The 27,716-nt window shown below is 54.8% G+C and overlaps 1 protein-coding gene across 1 annotated transcript; it reads left to right on the top strand.

Annotated features, from left to right (window-relative positions):
* Window positions 1-15,539: 15,539 nt before the first annotated feature.
* LOC140684812 (uncharacterized protein C15orf39 homolog) lies at window positions 15,540-19,268 on the top strand. The gene has a single exon (XM_072934016.1). The coding sequence runs from the start codon at window positions 15,681-15,683 to the stop codon at window positions 18,672-18,674; it is 2,994 nt and encodes a 997-aa protein (XP_072790117.1). The 5' UTR covers window positions 15,540-15,680; the 3' UTR covers window positions 18,675-19,268.
* Window positions 19,269-27,716: the final 8,448 nt, after the last annotated feature.

Genomic DNA, 27,716 nt, shown 5'->3' with positions numbered 1-27,716 from the left:
CCAAGGTAATGGTGCGAGACCTTCTCACCAATAGCGGGGGAAGCACGTGGGATCTCATCACCTGTAAGGGCGGGGACATGCGTGTGTTTCAACAGACACAGGAACACATTGGGTACCTGCCACATGTGTCCCTCTGGTGCTGTTGAGGCAGGGACAGGAATGAAGAGACTCCGTCTTCAGAAGGCAAAGAACGAACTTTATTAACAAGTAGCATTCCTCTTCGATAACCAGGATCCATAAGGTGAAATATCATTGGCCTCAAAGTGAAAACCTTTCACACGATTGGTACACTGGACTTAGATCAGTGTGGCACAACATATCGATAAACAATATGAATGGAAAGCAAGATAATAGTTTTTTTACATTCCTCCTGGACAGTTTCCCAGGCTTAGCCTGGCAGAAATCTTTCTCTTTTTCTCTTTGACTGAACTGAGAATATCCACATCTCTCCTGCCTGGGGCCACAAGCAGCTTTCTCCAATAGCTCCTCAAGAGACATGGTGGAGCCATGTGCAGAACAGCGATGGAGACAACTTGTTCACCTCCCTCACGGACATCTGGGACAATTGAAGCTATGGCTCATTTCAGGACTCTATTTGTTTACAAAATGTTGGTCTTTTTACAAATTGGTTTTGTGTTTACAAATTGTTTTTCTAGAAGCTGGGTATTCTCTAATGGCCCTAAGGGTTAAGTGGTTTCATTTTAAGTGGTAAGTTGTAACTCTAAGTAGTTAACCTGTGGCCTGTTAGCCTGAAGGATTGTGACCTTGCCTAAGAGCTCCTGGAAGTGAGTGCTACAACTCCAGGGGTCCATGAGACACATCTCTGGCTGAGGGGTTCTACGCTTGTCAAATTAGGTAAAAGGCCTCCTTCAAATTAGAGCCCTGCTGCCTTCTGTTACCCTGTCTGCAAAAGGCCCTTGCAGGTAGGATAACAGAGAACACTTTGCAATTGTAATAAGAAGGAAAGGAGGAATTGTCACAGTACAGCTAATCTGTAACTGGACAAGGTAACACAAATCCAATTCAGCTGGCCTGGTTTGTTCCAGAAACAGATAAACAGGTCCCTGGATAGGTTAGACTCCAACCTCTACAGGGGACCCTCAGCCAAGCCAGTTCAAGCCTGGGTGCAGATGCACCACTGGCCAGAGAGCAGGGTGGAGAGAGATCCCAACCACTCAGCTGTTTAAAGCCATGGGAGTCTCAAACCCCCTACTTAAAAAATCTTGCATAATAAACCATCACTGTTGTCATCAGGATCTCTGAGAGTCCATGTTGTCCCAGTCTCCAACCAAGAACCTCATGTAACACCCCTTCTCTTTGATTTGCTTCCCCATAAAGCCATGCTTTAGGTTCAGGAGTGATCAGCTACTCAACTGATCCCCCGGTGACAGGGAGAGGTGGGATTTAAAGGTGACCTGCTGCCACAAACCCCACACTTCTCTGGTTTTACACACACAGCAGCACTCCAAAGTGATCTGGGATCTCATTGAGGTGTTTATAAAGTTTGTAGGGACATGATGCTGACCTGGAGAGGAAATCCTACAGGTAGAGCTGAAGTAAAAGCCCTCAGCTTGCCTAAAATAGAGACACCAGGCCTGGAGACGAAGTAAAAATTGTGTTTGGGAAGAGGCAAAAGAGAGCTCCTGGAACCAAGGCTGGCATAGGGACTGCAGAGGCAGAGCCAAGGCAGCACAGAAATAAAGATCTGAAATAAAGGCTCTGGGGCACTCGGCAGGCACAGCAGCAGCTGCAGGCAGAGCTGTAGGGCTGGAGCTGAGATGGAGCCCTGTGGGGCAGGGGCAGGGCTGGAACAAACACTCCAGAGCAGGATCTGAAATAAAACCCAGGCTGCTGGAAGGAGAAGCACTGTGAAACTGAAAAGTGACTGTGGAGCTGGCCTGCACATTTTTGCTTTTCTAACTCCCTAGCACTAGGGCTGTTAGCCCAGAGCTGGAGAGGACCAAGCCCAGCTCACAGGCACCAGTTAGAGCAGCAGCACAGGGCTGTGGTGGTACTGGGAGCCCAGGAGGGAGGGAGGCTCAACACCATGCCCTCAGCAAACACACATCCTTCACAACTGGGATTCACGGTCTACAAACAGTTTATTTAAGATACAAAATTATCACTTTAGACACCTGAGTCTGCATTCTGCCCAGGGAGCACCTGGCAGCTGCAGCCACAAGATCAGGGAGAGCTTCTCAGCATCTCCTTCCCACCTACAGCCCCTCTCCCAGCGCCCCCAGCTGCTGCTGCTTCTCTCCTCAGGCAGAAGTGCTCTGCCACTCAAAATGACCATCCTCAGGGTCCTGCAAGGCAGAGGGAAGAAGTCACTTTAAACAGCTCCAGGGAAGGCAGGAATGAGGGTCCCTTCCCTCCCACGCACCACAGGTTTCTCCAGCCCCAGAGATCATCAGCAGCAGGTAACAGAAGAACCTGTGAGCTGCAGAAACAGCAGCTCCCAGGCACAGAAGAAAAGCCAAGGGCTGCACAGGCCTCTCACCTCTGTCCAGAAGCCCTGGTTATCCATTTCCAATGTCTGCATCCCCACTTCAGGGTCTCTCCTGTCCCAAAGGGCTCTTCCATCCTGCCAGCCCAGCCTCTTGGTCCCCAGGCACTGGGGAGGAGAGCACAGGGGCTGCAGCCCTACCTGGCCCCACAGAGCTCCTCAGCCCACCCCACACAAGGGCCCGGCTGCTGGTGCAGCCCAGCAGACAGAACTCGCCCTTACCACGAGCACGACGGGCGCAGCGATGATGCAGAGGCCACCGATGACCATGATGGCCACTCCGTAGGCTGGGAAGCCCGGCTGGGGCCTGGGAGGGTCCAGGGTGTCCTCTGGAGCAGAGCACAGCTTTTAGAGCCTGGGGCAGCCAGCTCTGCCCCACGGGGTGCCAGCCACCCCCTCTGCTCCAGGACAAACACAGGGGATTGCAGAACACCCGCTCCACACCCTCCATGCCTTTTCCTCCCACCCTACACCAGTCCTGCAGCAGAAGGTCTCCAGCCCCCCTGCCCCAGGCTATGCAGAGGGCAAGGGCACAGCTGCTGCTGACATTTTCCTTTCTGCTCCCCACACCAGCCAAGACACCGGAGCCTCTCTGCACAGCAGGGATCAGGACGGGCTCAGCTGTGGATCTGCTCTGCTCACAGTGGAGGCCTGGGGCCTGTGGAGCTCACAGAACCACGGCCCAGAGGGGACCTTACCTCCCACAGACAGAGAGTGTGGATCCACCTGGATGTCAGAGCCAGCCAGAGCCTGGTTTGGCCCAACCGAGCGCACAAGTGACTCCAGAACCTCCACGCTGGTGGGAGCGGGGTGACGGAAGATCACGTTCCCATGGCAGATCAAGGAGCCAGGCCTGCAGACAGGGTTGGGAGGAGCTCCAGCAGCTGCCAGTCCCACCATGACCCCACAGTGGCATGGGGTGGGCACTCCCAGCCTCCTCCCAGGGGGTTTTGCTCAATAGGAAGAGATCTCCACACCCAGGGAGCCCTGGGATGGAAGGGACATCCCTGGAGGTCCAGCACATCACCACTGAACCAATGGCTAAATGCTTGACCTCAGCTTCCTCTGCAAACCCTTCTGGAGCCAAAACCTGCCGCTGTCAGCCGTGAGCTGCTGGCTGATATCTGAAGGGAGACCTCCCTGGCCCAGCAGAAAGAACCGCTGCCCCACTCACAGGAATCCTTTGATGATCGCTGTCAGGAAGGTGGGGTAATCCCTCAGGGCTCTCGCCACCTGGAAGAAAGGCTGTGCTCAGCTCAGCTGTTCGGACACCCCAAAGCAGCCCCTCTTCCCCCCGTGCCTCTTCCTCTCACCCTGCTGGGGGGACCTTCATCCCCTCTTCCCAGCAGCCCCATTCCTACCGCATCGCCAAGGTCCCTGGAGAGATTGTGGTGCTCGGCAGAGAGCGGATCCCGGAGCTCCTGGCTGAAGTGTCTGTTGGTGACGACCAAGGAGAGAGGGTACACGTGCAGAGCGAGCTTGGACCCTGAAGGAGCAAGGAACAAGTGCTGGCTGGGCAGATTTGGCAGCCACCCTGCCCACAGCACACCCAGGGACTGTCCTTACCCTCCACCGAGAGGGAGCTCAGGTCCAGGGAGAGGCCCGAGAGCGCAGTCAGGGCTTCCAGAACCTCCGTAATGTCAGCGTGGACAACTGTGTCTAGGTAGAGGTCTCCAGTGATCTCCGTGTTCCCACCCAGGTCTCTGAGGGGAGAGAAGAGCTCTGAGCAAGGCAGGAGGGTTGGGACCCAGCTCCAGCACCTTTCCTGGTGCTTTTCCCCTGAGAGCCCACACAAGGTGCTCAGTTACAGTTTGCTCCAGCTGCACATCCCCTCCCAGCTTCTCCCATCCTCTCCATCCTTGCAGCGCAGCTCATTAGCTGCAGAGGGCACAGGAGAGAGTGAAGGCAGGGAAATGAAGAGGTTGGCAGAGGAGTGGCTGCATCCCATACCTGAGCTGGGAGATGGTGAAGTTCCTGACGTGGTAGAGGGCACTGGCAGCTGCAGTTACCTGGGCAGGGAGAAGAGAACAGCTCACACCTTCCCTGTTTAGCACAGGTTACTCCACCCCCAGGCAGCCTGTGCCCATTCTCCCAGCAGCACCCTTTGGAGGAGCCCCCAAGGCCTGGCATACCTCTCTGACCAGCCTGTCCAGAGGATCCATCCCGCTCACCCCAAGCTGGGAGCCAGTGAGGGAGATGGACAGCTTCTCGGGCTCCAGGTTCTCCAGGCTGAAGCCTAAGGGAGTTTGGAAGAGTCCTGCTCATACCTGTTCCTCCAGCGCCCTTGGGAGATACTGCTCAGCCTTGGGCTCATCTGTGGCCGCACAGCAAAGGCAGGAAGCAGCAGGGCACTGAGCGAGGAGGAATCCCTTTGGATGTGGGAAGGGGTTGGGATGTGGCATTTCCCAGCACAGGAGAGCCGGGGCAGAGAGGTGAGGCCAGGGAGCCAAGCAGAAGCTCTGGCCCACACAGGTCCAGCTGCTCCAGATGTGCACTCCACCACCCTTGACACCCTCACACCGGTTTTACACAGGCCAGGAGAAGGGATGTCAAGGGAAGGAAAAGCCTGGAACCCAAACTGAGCGGGTTTTGGCTTTGAGAGAGGCACGAGGAGGGTGCTTGGCAGCAGCCCTGCTGTGGGAAGAGCTTCAGGACTCACCACCGGACTGGACAGACTGGGGCTCCAGCTGCCAGCTGAAGATGCTCCTTCCCTTGCTGGCCTCTGTGACGACTGTCCGGATGAGGTGGGAGCTGGTGGGAGCAGGAGCATCCCCCCGGAACAGAACCTCCCCTCGCACCACCACTGAGCCATTCCTGGCAGAGAGAGGAGACAGTGGGCAGCACACCTGCTGCCTCTTTTTTCTCCAGGTGCTTTTATCCAGGAACTCAGACAGGGATCCCTTGGCATGATGACACCAGTGAGGGAGTGTAGCCCCTCACAATGACCTGTCTGGAGCAGTTTCCTGGGCTGACCCTTCCCTCCAAGCCAAACCTGCAGCAGCTTGGACAAAAACAGAGACCACTGCTGCTTCCAGCAGGATCCATCCTTATTACACACACTCCAGGATTTATATATATCGGCTATGGGAAAGGTTGAAGAAAGTCTCAGGAGCACCCAGGAGGAAAGCCAAAACAGCCTACACCAAGAAGCATTGGTTAGAGCAGAGGTTGCTGCCCTTATCAGCCATTCACTCCAACATCCACCTCCCAGCCTTCTGGGAGCAAAGGAAAAACATTCTTTCACACGTGCTGTTTATGGCTGCAGCCATTCCTCTGGCATACACCTTTCCCAAGAGAACAGAGAGTCTCTGTCAAAGTTACGTGTAACCAGTTGCTCTTCCACACAGGACTCCCTTAGGGCCAGGGTGGCTCCCTCAGGCCACTGCTGCCTCAGAACCCAGCCCCACAGCAGCCCCACACTCACAGGAACTCGAGGACATTTGCCTGCAGGAAGCTCTGGTAGCTGGACAGCATCTGGTTGAGCTGGAAGGGAGAAGCAGCTGGTAATTAATTGTGAAGGTTTCCCAAGCTCCCCCATATGCAGGGGACATGTACAAAGAGGGGACAATAAATACGGGGAAGTCAGCTCAGCCAGCCTGGGGAGGGCACCCTGGCACCCCAGGGAGTGCCAGCCCTCAGGGAATGCCTGGGGATGAGCTGGGACACCCAGAGCAGCCACAGCATCCTGGCAATAATACCATGTACCATGGCCCTGGGGGCTGCCAGAGGTGAGGGGAGCCCAGTCCCCCCTCAGACCAAGCTCCAGCGGAGCAGTGCCAGGGATTCACCCACCTCCACCATGCCCAGGTGGGCAACAACCAACCAAGGGCTGCTGCAGCACACAGGCGACTCCCCCAGCAGGGCCTGGCACCACCCCGCAGCCCAAAGTGCCAAATGTGTCCCAGCCACCTGCAGCACCCACCATCAGTCTCACATCTGCCTCCAGCTGCCGGTAGCTCTGGGAATTCCTGCTGCCCAGAGCTGGGGCGAAAGCGATGCCCAGCAGCCGGAATTGCAGGGGCAGCACGTGCACAGGCGCTGCGGGCAGGGGGAGGCTGGAGGGGTGGGGTGCAGGGGGTTCCATCCCTGGGGAGCCAGCTCTGCCCTCGCTCAGCAGCTCAGCCGGGCTGGAGGCCGCTCTGGTGCCTGCAGGGAGAGGCTCCCTGGCTGGGGAGGAGCGCTGGGAAGTGCTGGGGCCGCTGGACACGACGTGGGCATCGAGGGTGACTCCTGTGGGCACAGCCAGGGTCTGGGAGCTGAGCAGGGAGCTGGCCACACGCCCAGCACCAGGAGAAGTCGGTGGGCAGGATGCAGATGTCACGCTGGTGCAGGTGGCAGGGCGGTGCCCAGGCTCAGAGCCACGCTGCAGAGCTGGCTGTGGGGAGCAGGGGGGAGGCACAGAGCCTGGGCTGGCAGGGCTGGGCCCTGCAGGTCCTGCTGCAGTGGGAACGGGGCCCACGGATGCTGTCCCGGGCTTGCTGTGCCTGGATCCTTCCATCACAGCCGTCTGTCCAAGCTCTGGGATGGCACCGATGGCTGTGGAGCTCATCCCAGGCATGGTGGGACCGGCAGGGCTGGGAGCACTGGGCTGTGCTGGGGAGGCTCCAGGGGACATCGGCAGTGCAGGGGGAGAAGGCCACTCACTCTCTATCCCCGAGGTGACAGCAGGAGCCCCAAATTCCACCGTGGGCAGGGAAGAAGACAGCCCCTGCTGACTGTGGGCACCAGGAGCTGTGGCAGTGGTAGGAAGTGATGCCAGGACAGCACCCAGGAGTCCAGAGCCATTTCCTGGAACCTGGGCCAGCAGAGCACCCACCGAGGGAGCAGCTGCCCCAGGCAGGGCAGTGCCAGCAGTGCCCCAGAGCCCCTCTGGTGTCAGGGCAGGGGGCACCCCCACCGTGCCAGGGCTCAGCCCGGCCAAGCTGGGTGTCCCTTGCCTGGGCAGAGCAGAGGCCACCACCGGCTCTGCCGTGCTGGGGCTCCCTCTCTGGGAGGCCGAGGAGCCCAGGGGACCCCAGGTGACAGCAGCCAGAGCGCCCAGGCCGTAGGGGACAGCAGTGGCACAGACACACACGGCCAGCAGCAGGAAGGCTCTGCACCACAGCCTGCGGGCAGGGACAGCCCCACGGGCAGCAGGACACGGGGCTGTGGCCGCAGCCCCTTCCCTCTCAGCACGGAGCATCGTTCCTGCCCGCAGGGCAGCAGCAGCATCCGGGGGGCTCGGTGCTCCAACCCCTCGGCCCATCCTGGCAGGGCCACGGCGAGAGCTCAGCTGTGGAGAGGGACAGCAGCAGATTTAGGGTGGGGCTCTGCAGCTCCCACATGCCAGGGCCTGGCCCCTTCCCAAGCTTCCCATCCCCAGAGCTCCTCATTAAACCCCCTCCTGCTCCCCAGCAGCCTCCCAGCCCAGGAAAGCCTGTGCCAAGCCTCAGCACCTCCTGGGAAGTTCCCAGGGCAGCACAGGGTTGGAACCAGCCCTGGGCTCAGACATGACCTCATTCCCTTCCCCAAACACACACCCGGCCCCCAGAAACCTCCCCAAGGAGGGCCAGGACCACCAGCACCCCTCACCTGGCAGCACCCCTGCAGAAGAGAGCACCAAGGCCCAGCCAGACCCTGCCTTTTATCTGCATTCCCAGGGGGAGGATGTGGCTCCATTCCAGCTGTCCCCAATTAACACACAAACTCCTCTGCACTCTCCCAGGTGCAGCTGGAAGGGTCTCAGCTTCCCTCTGCTCCTCATGCAGCACTCAGCAGCAGCAGCAGCAGCAGCAGGAGGGGCTGGGCCTGTCCCTCTGGGCAGGATGATCCCCAAACCCTGCTGCTGCTCCCCAAAACTCCCTGCTTGTGCAGTTGTGGCAGTGCTCACGTGCTGGACTCCCCTACCTGGGGTGACAGAGGTGGATTGCAGCACTTGGCCTTTGGGATCAGGCAGATTCTGTGCCTGATGGGGGCTCACGATGGGGAGGGACTCAGGGGCCCCCACTGGCTCAGCCCAGGCTGCATCCCTGAGCACCCCAGACTCTCCTGCCCAGTTTCTAATGCTCAGACACCCATCAGCACCCTCTTCCCAGGCTGTCACCTGGGGAGTTTGTGGAGCTTGGGATGTGCTCCTGTGGTGGCATCCTGGACACTGGATCCAGCCTGCAGTGATGGGACAGAGGGGCTGGGCACAGCACTCGTGGCTTGTTGCAGGCAGAAGAGGGCAAGTGCATCAGGATTTGGGGACCCTCCAACCCCTGGGAGATCCCGTTATGCCCACACTGGGACACAGAAACAGAAGCAGGGCATGTCTGGAAACAAGCCAAACTCTTTTAAACCAGGTAAGGCAACTCTTCATATTCTAACAAAAAAAAATAAATAAAGGGAAGGAACTTTTTTTTTTCCTGCAACCATATATATGTACAAAACCAACATTATTTACAAACACTGCTTTCTGAATGGCTGTGCACAGGCATGGAGTGGTGGGGGGGAGTGAGGAGAAGAGCAGCATACCCCTTACCCATCCCATCCACAGCCACCCCATCCCCACAATAAAGCAGGAAGGAACCCCCAGAAAACCCCCAGTAGGACACACAACTTTTGGCTAAAATAAGTACAGTCTGGGTAAGGTCTTTTCTACCCATCCCCCCCACCCCATCTTCTTAGTTTAAAATAAATATCCCCTGTAGTGAAATGAAACTTGAGTAACCCTTGTTTTGTTCCTCCATGTCCTGCAGCAGCTTGAAGAACACCTGAGCATTGAGTTTTTAAGGCCTCTGCTGTGTACCCTGCTGCAGCCCCCAGGACAAGGGGCTGTCCCTTAGTCCTGGGATGCCAACATCCCTCCTGGCATGCCCGTAACCCTTTGGGATGAAAGGATCCCTCCTTCCAAGGTCTGGCACCAAGGTGGTCCCTAAACGTGCATCTCCCATGTTCTCCTTTGGGACACGATCTGGGATGCAAAGCGATTTGGTTTGTTTTTCTTTAAGAGTCTTTAAATCTTTCTTGCAGCTTTTTAGTTTAAATAAAAAGACACATATAAAATACAGCATTTAAAGAAAAAAATAACACAAAACACATGACCTGAAGGCAGCAGCTCCTTATAAAGGTAAATCCAGAATATTTGTAAAATGTCTTAATTTATGATAACAAAAAACTTAGTTTGAGACTATGGAAGTCATCATTCCCTTGCCCTTGCTGCTGTGCCAGGTCTTTGTGGCACTATAAAGGTGAAAATGCCAGAGGAAGGGGATGGTTATTGGGAATGGCGTGGATAAAGCAGGAGGGGGCATTCAGAGAGGAGGAGGTGGGATGTCATCCCTGCAGTTCCTTTTTCCCAGGCTGGAGACGTTGCTGCAGCCATTTCCATGCTCCTCTTGCTCCAGCTCCTCTGGAACTCCAGCCATTCCCACTCTGCTCACCAGGGCAATCATGGATGAAGGCAGGGCATGCACTGGAAGATGATCCACTCAAAGAAAAGCAGCTCCAGCTGCTGTGAGGGGCTCATGGCCATGTGTGGGCCTGGATAACCCTCCAGCAGCATCCTTCTGTGTGTCCCTGGAGCACCACTGAGCTGTCCTGGAGCCTGGCCACGTCATGGAAAGCCAGCCAGATCTCCTTGCAAGTTCTGGGCTTCTGAGGAATGGGAGCCTTGGAGCCATTCGTGGGGCTGGGCAGGGATTTGGGCATCTCTCCCAGCTCTTCTGCCAGCTCTGCTTTCTTCAGCCACTCCTGCAGGAGCTCCGGGGAGGAGCGGGACACTGAGCCTGAAATGGTGTCACAGAGCAAGGTGTGCAGGGAGGTGAAGTACTGTCCCGGGGGGTCTGTGAGGGGAGAACACCAACCTTCTGGACCACCAACACCTTATCCTTCACCGAAGTGGAGGGGGCATTGGAAACCAGGATCTGGGGAGGGTTTGGGGCCAGGATGATGCTGAGCTGGGGGCCAGGCTGTGGGAACAGGGGGTTGCGGGATGGAGAGAAGTCTGGTTGAGCTGGTGTGGGGGTGCTGCTGCAGGGGCTGGGCTGGGGGGCTTTTGAGCTTCCATCCTGCTGGGTGGGCTCAGTGCTGGGTGGGCTCAGTGCTGGGTGGGAGGAGGGCAGCAGTTTGTGTTTCTAGTACATGAAGTTGGCTGAGCTCTGGAAGCTGCTCTTGTCCCCAGAGTCCGCCTCAGGCACCCGGGGCTGTGCACCCTCTCCTGACCCCACCTTCCCTCCTGTAGCCTCTTTCTCCTCCTTATCCTCTCGGTCCTGTGTCCCCTCCGCAAAGCCAGGGAGTGACTGGGTGTCCCCAGCTTCCACCAGTCTCTTCTTGAAGCTAAGGTCCAGCACCATTTCCTTAGGGGATGGCTCCTCAGTGCCCACCCTGTCAGGGCTCCCCTCCTGAGACTCCAGCTCTTGAGCCTCAGCCTTTGGCTTTTTAGGGATGCTCCCATAACAACTTTCCTCTTGGCTCTGCTCTGCATCACTGCCTGACCTCAGGCTGGACACCACTGAGACGTCTCTGACAGCAGCAGGCTCCTGGCTGCCACCCGTGTTTTGGGGTGAGGAGTCCTCCCACAGATGCTTCCTGCAGTACAGAATGGGGTCTGTGACCTTGGCCCTCTCCAGATACTCCTGGTAGGGTGCCAGGCTGAAGACGTTGTGGATCACAGGCATTGGTGGGGAGGATGACAAATCCTTGGTGTCCCTCAGCACTTCCAGGCCTTTGGCGAGGGTCACGGACAGAGAAGGGCGGATGAGCTCCTTGGCTGCATCCTTGACCTTGCAGGCATTTCCTTCCCTTGGTCCCCCATGGGGGGTGTCCTGAGGGGCCGGGCTGCTGTTTCTCCTCCCTGGGTACAGGGGTGTGACAGCTACTGCTGGTCTAAAGCTACGGAGATAATTGGGCCAAACAGACCCTTACTCGACCAGCCCAGCTCATCAGAAGGTAGAAGTAAACAAGTCCCCAAGTGTACTAATGATAGATTGGAATTACGTTCAAACAGGGGACCTCACTCAATCACTTGGAATCATGGATGTCCTCCTACCATTGACCAGTCAGCTGGAGTAAAAATTTTCAGTCAATCTCGTTTGTATGAGCGGCAGATTTGAAGCCCCTTTAAAAAGACCTTTCAGAAAAGAAACCATGGCTGTTGCTGGAGGAGCACGGAGTGTGCTTGTCGCATTCCTGTCTCCAACGCCCCAGACATTCGGTGCCTGTGTGAGGATAACAAGCTGCCGTGGTATTGCAGAGTGATGGAGGAACAGAGGTTGCTGCCAGGCAGCTGGGTGGGCTGTGTGTTGCCTTTATGAAAGATAATGGTGACCTGGTTACAAGAAGACACCACGGCAGCCCGGCCTCGCCCGGGCTACTCGGACTAACGACACACACTGACACCAATGTGGTGGACGGTCAAAAGCATTTATTATCTTATCTCATGGGTTTAAATAGTCTTGGGGGACTTTGCTACGTCAGACGGGGGTTGTAGGGTCCCTAGGCTTAGTCGGGAGTGGAAAACTACTGTGTTAGGTGTGGTTACATGCTCTGGGGTTAATAGATAACGTGAAGCAGGGAGAAGGGGGAAGGGTCTTTCTTTCCGTCACATCCCGAGATCTTCCTTTTGCCTGTCCCTATCTACCACAGCTGTGAGAAGCTGCAGGCAGTGGAAAGAGCTGCTGACAGTAGAGAAAGACGTGGGCAGGCAGAGGCCTTGTCTTAGATTGCAATGCAAGATGTCACCAAAAGCATTCTATGGTATTCTTTTACCATCTGTTAAAACCAGGCGGGGCAGTGTTCTTTATCTCTTCCATGACCCGCCCTCCCTCCGGGGAGATATCTTCTGTTAATGGGCCATTGAGTGTCACTGCATGACTGATAAAATTACATCATCCCATTGTGAGATGCTCCACCCAGGGGAAGAAGCCAAGCATTCCTACCTGGATACAATCTGAGACTTTTCAACACTACAGCCAGCCTTTTCCACTGGATTCCCAGAGGAAGACCAGACCCGTCTACTTCACCACTTGATCTTCAGAGGAAAACTACACCCTTCTAAAGGATCACTGCTTCAACAGAACCATACCTGTCACTTGAGGAAGACTGCAGCCACCACTTAGTCGGACTGCAAACAACACCCTGACCACAGGGTGTCAAGTCAAATTCTGACTATGTCAGTGGTTTTTTTTTGTGCTACTGCATTTTACTTTAATTTTCCTATTAAATTGTAGGGATTTTTAAAATTTATACATAACAGTGAAGAACTGTTATTTCTATTCTCATATCTTTGCCTGAGGGCCCATTAAATTCTAAACTGTAACAATTTGGAGGGAGGGGTTTACATTTTCCATTTCAAGGGAGGCTCCTGCCTTCATTAGCAGACACTTGTCTTTCAAACCAAGACAGAATCAGCTAACAAAGCAATACTATCTGATTCAGCCCCAATTTTAGCACGTGCATTAATTATTTATTTAAGGGTGGATTTTCTTTTGGTAATAAATCTATAGCCCTTTTGCAGTCCTCATTTGCACTATCCCATGCCAATTTTCAATTAATTGATTTTTTGCATCATTATTCATTAGTTGCTTTTCCATGGCATCTGTAAGAGACGGTCCAAAGATCCCTCATCTGCCTCATGAGCACCATCAAGAATGCAGATTGAAGCCCCCGCTAAGGACTGAGACCCTTACAATTCTAACACAGGGGCACTGGCCTGACTGAAGCGGGATGTCTGCCAAGTGTTACCTGCAAATGTGCTCGCTGGACCAAGACTGCTTTCCCATGAGAACCAGTCCTGAAACAATGGGTCCTGCTCACTGCTGGGACTGGTTTGTCCTGTTCGGAACTGGACTGTCTGTACGTGTTCTCAATGGACTTATTCTCCACTGTCCTGTACCTGTTCCCTCCACATGCCTTCCTGTTCCCCCGCCCTGGCAGAAGACTATAAAAGACCCCTGAGTTTACCAAAGAGTTTGAGATTCTCCCTGATGTGACAAGACAGACCTATTGGCTGGCTGGACAATGAGGATTTTGTGTCTCTGTTGGTAGCTCTAACCCCCTCCCACCTCTTTCTCTTTCTCTCTCTCTCTCTCTCTCTCCTTTACCTCCTTTCTAATCCTTCTATCACATTTGCTGTGGGCACTCAATAAAAGGTGAATTTGTTTTGATTAATACTGAAATCCCTTGCTATGTGTCTTTTGCACTCTGAGATTGGTAAAACAAACCATCACAACCCCTGCTTGTACTAGCAGATTGTGACAGCATTTCGTGTCCTCTCTATGAATTGCACGTATGGTTCCCTGGGGCCCTGTTTGATCATGGAATACCTCTGGGTTGGTGTTGACATATCTGCAACCTTCAGCAGGGCTTGTATCCCTAAGTGTTTTGCCTGTACTAATATTCAAGGATGTAGGCGTGCCTGTAACTGAAGATTGTCAAAAGGGAGCAGTCCCATAAGCTGAGAAACCCCAGCCCCAAAGGGTGGATCTTGCTGCGGTACCTCTAAATTGCGCTGCCCTTGATCCTCTGCATATCGCTGCCAGGTGGACTCAAACATCATCCATTGAACTGGGGGACAAAGCAGCTTCACTGTCTGTTTAATATCTGAAGGTGTCATCTCATTGGCAGTAAGAAACACTAACATCCTTGCTACTGCCAGAGACCATAGTGTGTGTTTGGTGGCTGGCTGGCACAGTTCAGAGAGGACCTGTCATTTAGGGAAACATACGTGTCAGGTGTCAGGTGTCAGCACCAATCATCCCACCCGTAGGCTGTGAGCCACGCGATGGCAGTGGGGGCATGGGCACAGATATCTTTTCTCTTTTCTGCACCTTTAAGATCCCCATCTGCAATGGCAATCGGCTTTATCTGCCTCCAGAAGCTGACCAGATCATAGGCAGAGATGGTGACCTATACCGGCAGTGTGGCAGAAGCGTTCTCTCATGGGTCAGCAAGAGTGTGATAGCTTGGTTTCCCTCCGTTAGGATGTTGTGAGCTTAATAATGAAAAGCGTCCCTTGGACTTCTGGAGCCCTGGCTGTGTATGTGGCAGGGTACCATGTCCCGTGGTCCTGGGCACCAGCAACCTCCCACCAGCGCTTCGGCACCGGGTGCTGCTTCACTTCTGGGCTCTGCTCACGCCGTTGGTGGGTTTGCCGAGCGGTGTCTGGGCTGCAGCCGCAGGCAGGGGTGTGCCGAGTGCGTTACCGGCGATATGGAGCGCGGAGCACAGCGATGGCTCCAGTGCCATGACGCGGGCGGGCTTGCGTGCAGCACAAACGTGTCTGTTGCCGGTGACAGAGAAAGTCTGATGGCATGGCAGGACAGTGCCACAGGGACAGGGCGCTCTGGTAACAGCCGCTCTCCTGTTGGTTTCTTGCCCTTCCTTTCTGCCCGCACTCCTGAAGTGGCACTCACTCCTCCGCCAGATTCTCCCTGCTCTCCATCCTTACGGGATGATCCGCTGGGCAGTGCTCACAGCACGTCAGCTGCGGCTTTTGAGCTTTGCTTGGCTTTTATCTGTTTTAAACTGTGCAATACCAAACACCAGGTTGTTTAAAGGTGTCCTAAGCTATAATACTGGGGTTTATTCCATTACTACCTGGAGCTGCAATTCCTTTTTCTTCCCTTATCTCGTGACTCAGAGATAAGTCCCTCCAGGAGGACCTATTCTTTTAGCCACATGACTGATAAGATCACAGCATTCTATTGTGAGATGCCACACCCAGAGGGAAAGAGCCAAATGATGTCCCTCCAGGAGGACCCATTCTTTTAGCCACATGACTGATAAGATCACAGCATTCTATTGTGAGATGCTCCGCCCAGAGGGAGGAGCCAAACGATGCCATCAAGGATATAAGCGGGGTTTCGCAAACAGCAAGCAGATCCCCTCTTCCAAGAGGAACAGCTGAGATATTCTCTTCACTGGACCTCCAGAGGGAAACTACATCAGTCTACAGGACCACTGCTTGGACAGAACCATATCTGCTACCACTGCCCTAGCCAGCAAGTGTCAGGTTGTATCACAAATTCTGTCAGTTATTCTTTTTTTGTGCTATTCTATATATTTAGTTCTTCATTCCCTTTTTCCTAGTAAATTGTATTTCTGGCTTAGAGCTTCTCACTGGTTTTGCTCTTCAAACCAGGACACTTACTCTCTCTCTTTTCCAGGAAGGCCAAATCAGCTCTCCTGTGGGGACACCGACACCAACCTATAAATGGCCTCAAAACGGTACTCACAGCCTGCAGACCCTGTGATTCTCAAGAAGCTGCCTCGTCTGGAGCCTGCCACCGGCTTCCTGCCCTGGCAAATCCCAGGCACATGCAGCCCGGTGCCCCACCTTGGCTCTGAAAGTCATTTCAGCTACACGGGCTCCTACTTTGCCTGCCCACTGCAGAGCCCCAAGGGCCCCGAGCAGCCCCCAGCTGGCTGGAGCCCCACGGCCGCCTACCTGCACTACGGCCCCGGTGCCCTGAGCCAGCCCGTGCCGGCTGAGGGGCCACTGCAGAACTTCCTGCTGTGCCCACCAGAGAGCCTTGACACCAGGCTGCACCCCCTGGACAGCCAGAAGAGCAAGGACAGCCTGATAAGGCAGGAGAAGCTGATGGCCAGAAAGAAGCTGAACAGTCCCAGGTGCCCCTTGGCAGTGAAGAATCCGGTGGTGGTGAAGAAGGCAGTTCCTCTAGCAGTCCCCAAGCCAGTGTACGGTGCCCCCGCCTCCTTCTTGGCTCCCAGGATGGCTCTGCTACTCAGGAAACAAGCAGAGAGTCTGCAGCAGCGACCAGGAGAGGTAAACTGGGCCCTGCCCCCGGCCACCCACCCTCTGCACCCCAGCGAGCCCCACAGGAGCGATCCCTGCGCCAACCACAGCCTCCTGCTGCCCCCCTCCAGCCTGGCCCTGCCTTCCAGGGAGCAGCTGAGCTCCCCCGCTGCCTTACCCCACTACTGTGTCACCTTTGATAAGCACGGGCCACCCCCCAGCACCCCGTTCCTGGAAGCAAGTTATCCTTCTGCCCAGAGTCAGAAGAAGATGCCAGAGGTCCCCTGGCCCAAGCTCCAGCTGCCTGACAGCAGCCAAGTGATGCAGGAGAGGTCAGCAATGTGCTACCCACCCCACCCATACCTGCTGTCACCCCACAGAGCTGGCCCCCTCTACCACCCCCCAGCTCCCACTGCGGGGGAGCCCAGTGCCCTACCCAGCTGTGGCTATGTGGCAAGCAGGGAGCCCTTTCCCAGCACCTACCTCAAGCCCCAAGATCCCAGCAGTTATTTTCCCAGCCCCTTGGAGCCCCATGTGCCAAGGACAGTGGGTGTCAGGCTGGGGGCGGCACTAAGGGATGCTGAGCCAGGCAGGGATGCCGAGCTGCCCAGGAACACCGGGTACCCAGGGTTTGCCGTCAGCCTGGGCGATGCATCCACGTTCCACGCCTCCTTTCCCGGCACGGAGCCGGGTGGTGAGCAGCACGGGACAGACAGTCCGCAGTGGCGAGCAGCACCGAGGCACAGCAGCGATTTCCAGCCTGTCTGCACCCCAGAGAGGCTTTCTGGGGGCTCCGGTGGGCTGGCTGAGACATTTCCCGAGAGAGGAGGGAGCTGGGAGAAACCCAGGCAAAGGGAGGAGGAGCAACTGTACCAAGGGAGGAGAAACAGCAGCCCGGCCCCTCAGGACACCCCCCATGGGGGACCAGGGGAAGGAAATGCCTGCAAGATCAAGGATGCAGCCAAGGACCTCATCCGCCCTTCTCTGGCTGTGACCCCTGTCAAAGGCCTGGAAGAGCTGAGGGACACCAAGGCTTTCTCATCCTCCCCACCAGTGCCTGTGATCCACAACGTCTTCAGCCTGGCACCCTACCAGGAGTATCTGGAAAGGGCCAAGGTCACAGACCCCATTCTGTTCTGCAGGAACCATCAGTGGGAGGACTCCTCACCCCAAAACACGGGTGGCAGCCAGGAGCCTGCTGCTGTCAGAGACGTCTCAGTGGTGTCCAGCCTGAGGTCAGGCAGTGATGCAGAGCAGAGCCAAGAGGAAAGTTGTTATGGGAGCATCCCTAAAAAGCCAAAGGCTGAGACCCAAGAGCTGGAGTCTCAGGAGGGCAGCCCTGACAGGGTGGGCACTGAGGAGCCACTCCCTAAGGAAATGGTGCTGGACCTTAGCTTCAAGAAGAGACTGGTGGAAGCTGGGGACACCCAGAGACCCCCTGGCTTTGCGGAGGGGACACTGGACCGAGAGGATAAGAAGGAGAAAGAGGCTGCAGAAGGTAAGGTGGGGTCGGGAGAGGGTGCACAGCCCTGGGTGCCTGAGGCGGACTCTGGGGACCAGAGCAGCTTCCAGAGCTCATCCAACTTCATGTTCCAGAAACACAAACTGCTGCCCTCCCTCCCACCCAGCACTGAGCCCACCCAGCAGGATGGAAGCTCAAAAGCCCCCCAGCCCAGCCCCTGCAGCAGCACCCCCACACCAGCTCACTCAGCCTTCTCTCCATCCCTCACCCCCCTGTTCCCACAGTCTGGCCCCCAGCTCAGCATCATCCTGGCCCCAAACCCTCCCCACATCTTGGTTTCCAATGCCCCCTCAACTCCAGTGGAGGAGAAGGTGTTGGTGGTCCAGAAGGTTGGTGTTCTTCCCTCACAGACCCCCCCGGGGCAGTACTTCACCTCCCTGCACACCTTGCTCTGTGACACCATTTCAGGCTCAGTGTCCCGCTCCTCCCCGGAGCTCCTGCAGGAGTGGCTGAAGAAAGCTGAGCTGGCAGAAGAGCTGGGAGAGATGCCCAAATCCCTGCCCAGCCCCAAGAACGGCTCCAAGGCTCCCATTCCTCAGAAGCCCAGCAACGGCAAGGAGATATGGCTGGCTTTCCAGGACGTAGCCAGGCTCCTCACCGACCTGCTCTCCCAGCTGAAGACCTTCATGTCCGCTTGCCCTTTCCCCCATGTCGTCCGGGCGGGAGCCATCTTCATCCCCATCCATGTGGTGAAGGAGAAGCTCTTCCCAACGCTGCCTGGGAGCTTAGTGGACCAAGTGCTGCAGAAGCACAAGGTGGAGCTGCGTCCCACCACCCTCTCGGAGGAGAGGCACCTGAGGGACCTGGAGCTGAAGAGCTGCACCTACCGAATGCTGAAGCTCCTGGCGATCAAGCAGCTTCCTGAAATCTACCCTGACCTGCTCAACCTCCACTGGCACAACTCCATCCGGCAGCAGCTCCGTAGGTAGCCCGGCATCTCCTGGGGATGGGTCCCTGGGGCTCTCCCAGGGATGTTCCAGCTGCGCTTGCCCTCCAGGTGCTGCTGCTGCTGGGGAACATCCAAAGGTGCCTCAGCATCCCTGTCCTACCGAGGGTTCTGCCCAGCTTTTCCTCTGTGGGCTGTGGAGGGGGCAAGTTTGAGCTGGAAGGGAGAAAACTCATCCTGGGGGTATTGAGGAGGTTTCAGACAGTTCCAGACCACTTCTGCCCATCCAAGGGCGCAGTGTCAGACCTGACACCCATGGCTGTCCCATCCAGCTGGTGACTTCACTGCTCTGTCCAGATAACCTTTTGTGTCTGCTCAAGGCCATTAACAGCAACTTTATTTCTTCCAGGTTTAAGCTCAGATTCTGGCCAGCCTTCCAAGTAGGTAACTCCTCTTCCACATGGGTTTGTAGGAATTGATGGGATTGTTTTGTTGTTTTGTGGAGGTGTGTGTGTGGATTTCATGTGATGATGAGCAGCTGGAGCTGGCTGGGGAGGCACTGCTCCCTGGGCTGGGCTGGAGCAGGGAATATTCGGGATGTGAGGATCTGCCCTCCCTAACCACTCCTTCCTCTCCCAGGTAGCCCTGGCATGGAGGCACTGAAAACTGATGACAAAGTGACAGCCATGGACAAATCAGGGGAAAGGAGGCACTGAGGAATGTGCCAAGGGCAACAGCCAAACGGTGATGGGAATGGGAAGGTCCTGAGTCCCCAGAGCCATGGATGCTGAGACCACCAGCAGCCCTGCAGGCAGCTGCTCAGCTCCCACCTGCATCCGGCCCCTCCAGGATGCTGATACCTTGCTAGGGACCCTCTGGGGATGCTGCTCAGGTGGAGGACAGCTCTGTGGTGCTCCAGGGACACACAGAGGGACGCTGCTGGAGGGTTATCCAGGCCCGCACATGGGCTCGAGCCCCTCACAGCAGCTGGAGCTGCTTTTCTTTGAGTGGATCATCTTCCAGTGCATGCCCTGCCTTCATCCATGACTGCCCTGGTGAGCTGAGTGGGAATGGCTGGAGTTCCAGAGGAGCTGGAGCAAGAGGAGCATGGAAATGGCTACAGCACCGTCACCAGCCTTGGAAAAAAGGACTGCAGGGATGACATCCCACCTCCTCCTCTCTGAATGCCCCCTCCTGCTTTATCCACGCCATTCCCAATAACCATCCCCTTCCTCTGGCATTTTCACCTTTATAGTGCCACAAAGACCTGGCACAGCAGCAAGGGCAAGGAAATGATGACTTCCATAGTCTCAAACTAAGATTTTTGTTATCATAAATGAAGACATTTTACAAATGTTCTGGATTTACCTTTATAAGGAGCTGCTGCCTTCAGGTCATGTGTTTTGGGTTCTTTTTTTCCTTAAATACTGTAATTTATATGTGTCTTTTTATTTAAACTAAAAAGCTGCAAGATTTAAAGACTCTTAAAGAAAAGAAAACCAAATCGCTTTGCATCCCAGATCGTGTCCCAAAGGAGAACATGGTAGATGCACGTTTAGGGACCACCTTGGTGCCAGACCTTGGAAGGAGGGATCCTTTCATCCCAAAGGGTTACGGGCATGCCAGGAGGGATGTTGGCATCCCAGGACTAAGGGACAGCCCCTTGTCCTGGGGGCTGCAGCAGGGTACACAGCAGAGGCCTTAAAAACTCATTGCTCAGGTGTTCTTCAAGCTGCTGCAGGACATGGAGGAACAAAACAAGGGTTACTCAAGTTTCATTTCACTACAGGGGATATTTATTTTAAACTAAGAAGATGGGGTGGGGGAGATGGGTAGCAATGACCCTACCCAGACTGTACTTATTTTAGCCAAAAGGTGTGTGTCCTACTGGGGGTTTTCTGGGGGTGCCCTCCTGTTTTATTGTGGGGATGGGGTGGCTGTGGATGGGATGGGTAAGGGGTATGCTGCTCTTCTCCTCACTCCCCCCCACCACTCCATGCCTGTACACAGTGATTCAGAAAGCAATGTTTGTAAATAATGTTGGTTTTGTACATATATATGGTTCCAGGAAAAAAAGTTCCTTCCCTTTATTTAATTTCTTTGTAAGAATATGAAGAGTTGCCTCACCTGGTTTAAAAGAGTTTTGCTTGTTTCCAGACATGCCCTGCTTCTGTTTCTGTGTCCCAGTGTGGGCATAACGGGATCTCCCAGGGGTTGGAGGGTCCCCAAATCCTGATGCACTTGCCCTCTTCTGCCTGCAACAAGCCACGAGCGCTGTGCCCAGCCCCTCTGTCCCATCACTGCAGGCTGGATCCAGTGTCCAGGATGCCACCACAGGAGCACATCCCAGGCTCCACAAACTCCCCAGCTGACAGCCTGGGAAGAGGGTGCTGGTGGGTGTCTGAGCATCAGAAACTGGGCAGGAGAGTCTGGGGTGCTCAGGGATGCAGCCTGGGCTGAGCCAGTGGGGGCCCCTGAGTCCCTCCACATCGTGAGCCCTGTGGAGTTGTGTTTTTATATGTTTTATCACATTTGTATTATGTATAAGTTCGTTCCATGTACTCCCCGCACTCTGTAACGACCCCCCGGGTCTTCCCATCTCTCCCCGTGGTTTGTTGTCCCCGAGAAATTTCAAAGTCACTGTGTTTACCCCAGATGCCTGTCTGTCACTCAGCATCCCTTCCCCCCATCTGGAATCCTTTACCCAGGACGCCGAGCGATAGGCAGACGACCTGGGACCCTCCACCTGTCCGCCCCTTCATTGGATGTACCCCCGCACCCCACTGCCCTCTGACCCCCCGTGGCGTTACCCCATTGGCTGCCCCAGTTTCCCCCTGTCCCGTACTTAATCCGCGGGCGCGGCACGCCTGCGGCTTTTCTCCTGGCAGGCACCTGCGCGTTGTCGCCGCCCCGCCTGAGCAGCCGTTGCTTCTCTCGGCCGGCTCTGGCGTGCGCCACTCCGCCCCGCCTGCTCGGCAGCGTGGCACAGACAAACACCGGCGCGGCAAGCCGTGGCCCCTTCGGTTATTGCTTTCCCCGTTGGGCTGTAATAAAACAGAATTCTTCCCGCCAGGAGAAAAGACCCTCTTCTTTTATTTGCCGTGGGACCCGCCGCTTGCTCTCAGACCCACGCAGCCCTGCCCGAAGCCCGCGAGGGCTCAGCGGGTGGAACGGAAGCTGCCTGCGCTCCCCTTTCGCCTTGGAGCTAGCTGGGATAAGGGGGGGGAAAGAGAGCATACCGCAGTTGTGGCACCCAAACGTGCGGCTTGAGAGCTTCAAGCACACGGACGGAGGACCACCAAGCCCCGAGAGACTGATGGATTTAACCTCGTGGACATTACAACACCTTCCACAAGCTCAGGTTTCGTTTTAGCGAGCCCTGCGTTTCTGGAAGGATTGGACTGGCAGCTCCGGTTTTCACCGCCGGAGTTCGGTCCACTCACGGTGAAAACTTCGCAGCTGGACTTTTCGTTTCCCCTTCGGACTTCGCTGGACCCGTGGTAAGTTACAGGGGTCCCCCAGGGCTGGGCACACCTTGCTCCTTTTGGGGTGGGTTTCTCTTTCTCTCACAAGGGGGCGATAAGATCCCACATTTTGTTCTCCCGCGGCAGGGAGCGTGTAAGCACAGGTTACCCAGTGTCTGAAACAGGTCTTCTATTTTCTCTTTTTATTTTACCAGTTGTGAAGTTTAAAATCTACAGGATGGGTGCTAAATTGTCAGTGTCGCAGCAGAGAATTTATGTTCAAATTCTAGGAATTTTAGTTGGGGGAGGAAAAAGATTTTAAAAATCTGGTGTTAAACGCTTCACCCGGTGGCTTCTGCAGTCTTTCCAGGACATATCGCAGGCAAATTTATACCAAATTCAATTCTGGGACCGAGTTGGAAGGGAAATCGTCCAAAAAGAGGACCCCTCCCTCTCAATTTTCATCCATCTGGCAATCCAAATGAGAAATATTGTCAAAAATAACAGCGAAGGGAAGCCAGAGCCACGCAAAGGCGAACGCAGCCCCCCAAGCCCCCTCCCCTCTTCCTCTCTTCCTAGCTCGGGGATTCCCAGACGGGCATCCCGGCAGCTGCCGCAGGCAGACTCTGGCCTCTTTGTTCACCTCCGGGTTCCCTCGCAGGGCAGTGCTGGCATCGCCCTGCACTCTTCCCATCCCCAAAGCCCCTCTCTTTGTTCAGCCCTGCCCCATAGTAGTAAAGTTGTAAGTTTTAAGACCCCAAATCCCTCTCCACAACCTTCCCCAGACCTTTCCCAAAATGATTCCCTTCCCTCCCCAGGGCACAAGATAGAGGGGACCACATGGCATCCCCCTCCCCCTGTGTTTTGTCTCCCAACAACCCCTTTTGCCCTACGGCCAACCCATTCCACCCCCGTGACTTCTCCACCCACTCCTCCTCTCCACCCCCTTCAGGCACCTCCCCTAATGAATCATTCAGCAGTCCTCCCTTTGACCCCACCCCTAGGGGTGATGTAACACCAGCCACACCCCCTAGCCCTGGTCCTGCCTCCGCCCTCGGTTCCCACGCCTCGGTTTCCGAGGGGGGGGGAAGGGGGGAAGCCGCGACCTGGAAACCCTGCTTGCCTTTTCTGCTGCGCCGGTCACCTATACACCGCGGCAGAGGGGCAGACCCCTCGCACAGTGGACTCCAATACCACAGTCGGTAATCAGGGATGTCTGCAAAGCCCAAAAGGAGTTTGGCCGGGAAAGTGAATACTTTAGGGGGCTGTTAAAAGCCACACTTTCCTCCAACGAGTATGTCCCCGCTGACATGCGCGCTCTCTTTTCGTGCTTGATTACTCAAGCTGAGTTTTTGGTATGGGAGTCCGCATGGAGGCAGGAAGTACGAGATGTATTACCCCACCTTTGGGCCAATGGCGAGACCTCCTTCGACACCGATGGGGGCATGTTGTCCATTGATCATCTGTGCGGGATGGGGGATTGGGACGTGGCAGCAACGCAGGCCGAAAAGATCCCAAGGGGGGCACTGTCAGCAAGTGCCAAGGTGGCACAAAAAGCATTTTTTAAGTTAAGACCCAGTGGTCCTGTTGTTAACTGTTTCTCTCTTAAGCAGGAGACACGGGAATCTTTCATTAGTTTTATAGACAGGTTGTGCAGGGCAGCTGAAGCACAGGTTCCAGAGGAGGGATTGAGGCAAGGCATGGTGAAGCAAATCGCCCTGCAGAACACCAATAAGGCCTGCCGACAGGCGATGCTGAGCCTGCCCCTCGACCCAGAGCCAACACTCCAAGACATGCTGGACGTGTGCGCGCGAAAGGTCACCTTGCCATCAAAGGATCTTCAGGGGACGCCCCGAACGCCGTCAAGGAGGGTCTCCATCACCGAAGCCCACATGCCATCCATGACCCCGGCTCCTGCGCACCGCTTCTCAGGGCCACCCCCCAAAGGTTACCACCTGGGAAAACCCTGCAACCTCTGCAATAAGAAAGGACACTGGGCATCTCATTACCCTCTCAAAGAGGACTTCTTACGTTTTAAAAACCAACAGCAAGGGCAAGGTGCCTCCAACCCAGGGGGACAATCAAAAAACTAATTTCCCAGTGCAGTCCCTCCCTGCGTGAGGACACAAATTTGGTGGGAAACATAACATCAGGGGGCAGGAGGGACAACACATTAGCATACCCACCTGAGGACAAGAACTCTAATACCAGACATGACATTACTGGATTGGACAATAGGGGAACTAGAGCTGGTGAACCAGCCTGCGTGGGGGGAGTCGGGAATTTCATCTTGTAGGCATGGCTTGGTCGGGACCCCAACCATCCCAGGCCCATCCTTAACACCCAGTTCAACTTCTCTCCATACAGGTTGGCCCTGACCGAACCTCTGCTACTCAAGGATAGCAATTGGCATTTTGTCACGGTAGACACACAGGACCCAGGGCCCTGGAGGAGACTCCACAGTAAGTACATCATCCTTGGGGACACAAAATACTTGCCACTCAAGATCACTATTGCATTCAACTTAACATCTGCAAACCCCAAACACCTGGTGCTGTGGCTGCACTGTGCTCACCAGCCAGTCTTCCTTCCCAAAGGGCAAATCATCGCCCAAGCAATACCTGTATCTGGGCCTCCCGTCTACCCAGAAGATCTATGGATGAAGACTGCTGAGAAAATCTATGAGGTGTGTCAGGCCCAGGTACTTGGGAAGGAAAGACCCAAAATCCCATGTTACATGTGGAAAGGTGGTGAGCACAAGTGGCTTAACGGCCTCTTGGACACCGGGGCAGACGTCACGGTCATTCCCTCACGGGATTGCCCATTGCGTTGGGAGTTGCAAGATGTGGCTGGACAAATTCAAGGTGTAGGAGGGGCACAATTGGCAAAGCAATCAAAAAACATCGTTAAATTTCAGGGGCCAAACGGACAATCAGCTTACCTACGTCCGTTTGTTTTAGATTACACGGAGCCCCTGTGGGGAAGGGACCTGATGGCCCAGTGGAGGGTCACATTAAGCATTCCAAACCCTCAGGTTTTTCGGGCAGAGGTCACTGAGGAGCGTCCTACCCAAAAGTTGAATTGGCTTTCTGATGTTCCGATCTGGGTAGAGCAGTTGCCGCTCAATAAACAAAAATTAAAAGCGTTCCAAAAGCTCGTGGCAGAGCAACTTGCCAAGGGGCATATCCAAGAAACAACATCTCCTTAGAATTGCCCCGTCTTTGTCCTGAAAAAACCTGGCAAAGACGAATGGCAGCTCCTTCACGACCTCCGTGCCATCAACAATGTGATTGAAAATATGGGTCCCCTCCAACCAGGGATGCCGTCCCCCACAATGTTGCCAAAAGATTGGGAATTGGCTGTTATTGACATAAAAAATTGTTTCTTCCACATTCCCCTACACCCTGAAGACGTGCTGCGTTTTGCCTTCTCAGTTCCCTCCACCAACTGAGAAGCCCCAGTTGAGTGCTACCATTGGCGAGTGTTGCCTCAGGGCCTCAAATGCTCGCCCACCATCTGCCAGCGGTACGTAGCTTCATTGCTGACCCCCGTCCGTGCAGCCACCGAGGGCGTGATCATCCAGCACTATATAGATGATATCTTAATTTGTGCTCCCAACGGTGATCTCCTTACACACGCGCTTAACCTGACAACCGATGCGTTGATTGCTGCAGGGTTTGAGCTGCAAGAGGACAAAATTCAAAAGATGCCACCCTGGAAGTACCTGGGTTTGGAAATTAACAAGCGGACCATTGTTCCGCAAAAATTGGCCATCAAAAATAAAATTCGGACCCTAGCTGACGTCCAGCAGCTGTGTGGTTCTTTGAACTGGGTGAGGCCATGGTTAGGTATTACAAACAGAGACCTAGCCCCTCTTTTCAATTTACTGAAAGCGGGGGAAGAGCCGAGTTCTCCCAGGGAACTCACCCCAGAGGCCCAGGCTGCTTTGAATAAGGTCCAGGAGACAATGTCTGCCGGTAAGATCCGGACCTGCCCTTTAAATTCATCATATTGGGCAGACTGCCACACCTCCATGGTGTTATATTTCAATGGACAGACACCGTAAGGAAGGGCAAGGACCAGGGCCGAAGGGACCCACTCTCCATCATAGAATGGGTCTTCCTAAGTCACCATCAGTCCAAGAGAATAACAAGGCCACAAGAGTTAGTAGCAGAACTGATCCGCAAAGCAAGAGCATGGATCTGGGAGTTAGGTGGATGTGACTTCGAATGCATTCACATTCCAATCAAATTGGAATCGGGCCAATTCACCAAGGCCATGCTGGAACACCTTTTACAGGAAAATGAATCTCTTCAGTTCTCTCTAGACAGCTACACAGGCAAAATTTCAGTTTTGAGACTGGCCCACAAAATTTTCGAATCAGAAATTCAATTTGCATTATCCATCAAACAAATTCAGAGCAAAAAGCCACTCCAGACCTTAACAGTTTTTACAGACGCATCCAGAAGTTCTCACAAGTCCGTAGTGACTTGGAAAGATCCTCAGATTCAGCAGTGGGAGACAGATATTGTTGAGGTGGAAGGCTCCCCTCAAATAGCTGAGTTGGCCGCTGTCGTTAGAGCTTTTGAGCGGTTCTCTGAACCTTTCAATTTGGTAACCGATTCGGTGTACGTAGCTGGTGTAGTGTCTAGAGCGCAGGATGGTGTCCTGCAGGGTGTGTCCAACGAGGCCCTGCACAAGTTGCTCTCAAAACTGATTAAGTTAGTCTCCCACCGAGAGCAACCCTTTTATGTGATGCATATCAGGTCACATACCAACCTGCCAGGATTCTTGGCCGAGGGCAATCGGCATGCCGACTCTCTCGCTGCCGCCCCGGCACAGATAGCGCTGCTCCCAGATAAGTTCCAGCAAGCTAAGATCAGCCACCAATTCTACCACCACAATGCGCCCGGTCTGGTCTGGCAATTCCACCTCACCCGTGACCAGGCCAGAGCCATTATAGCCACCTGCCCATCCTGTAAATCGCTCCCCTTACCATCAGTGAGCGCAGGGGCAAACCCTAGGGGTCTAAAGTCCTGCGAGGTATGGCAGATGGACGTTACTCACATCCATTCCTTTGGGAGGATGAAGTATGTCCATTTCTCCGTGGACACTTTCTCTGGGGCAATCTTTCCTTCTGCCCATGCAGGGGAGAAAGCCCAAGACATCGAAAAACATTTAATACAGGCTTTCTCTATGCTGGGAGTCCCAAAATTAATAAAAATGGACAATGTCCCTGGGTACACGTCCAAGGAGTTCGCCAGCTTCCTGCAGCAATGGGGAATAGAGCATAAAACCGGCATCTCATATTCCCCGACAGGCCAAGCCGTGGTGGAGCGGACTCACCAGAGTCTTAAGAGTATGCTAAAACAACAAACACTAACTATGAAGGTTGAGTCCCCCCAAGTTCGACTCGCGAGAGCCCTCTTCACATTGAATTTCTTGAATTGTTCTTTTGAAATCCTCAACCCGCCAATCGCCAGGCACTTTGGCAACTACGAGGAGAGCAAGGTCAGGGAGAAACCGCCAGTGCTCATTAAAGATCCTGAGACCTGGCAGCTGGAAGGACCCCATGAGTTAGTCACTTGGGGACGGGGATACGCTTGCGTGTCCACGCCCTC

Source organism: Taeniopygia guttata, chromosome 10 (genome assembly GCF_048771995.1).
Source record: "Taeniopygia guttata chromosome 10, bTaeGut7.mat, whole genome shotgun sequence".
NCBI classification, from domain to species: Eukaryota; Metazoa; Chordata; class Aves; order Passeriformes; family Estrildidae; genus Taeniopygia; species Taeniopygia guttata.
This window is presented reverse-complemented; position numbering and strand designations above follow the sequence as displayed.

Bases quoted from the DNA above. Each gene is read 5' to 3' on its own strand.
- LOC140684812 (XM_072934016.1), top strand. From the start codon at position 15,681: ATGGCCTCAAAACGGTACTCACAGCCTGCAGACCCTGTGATTCTCAAG.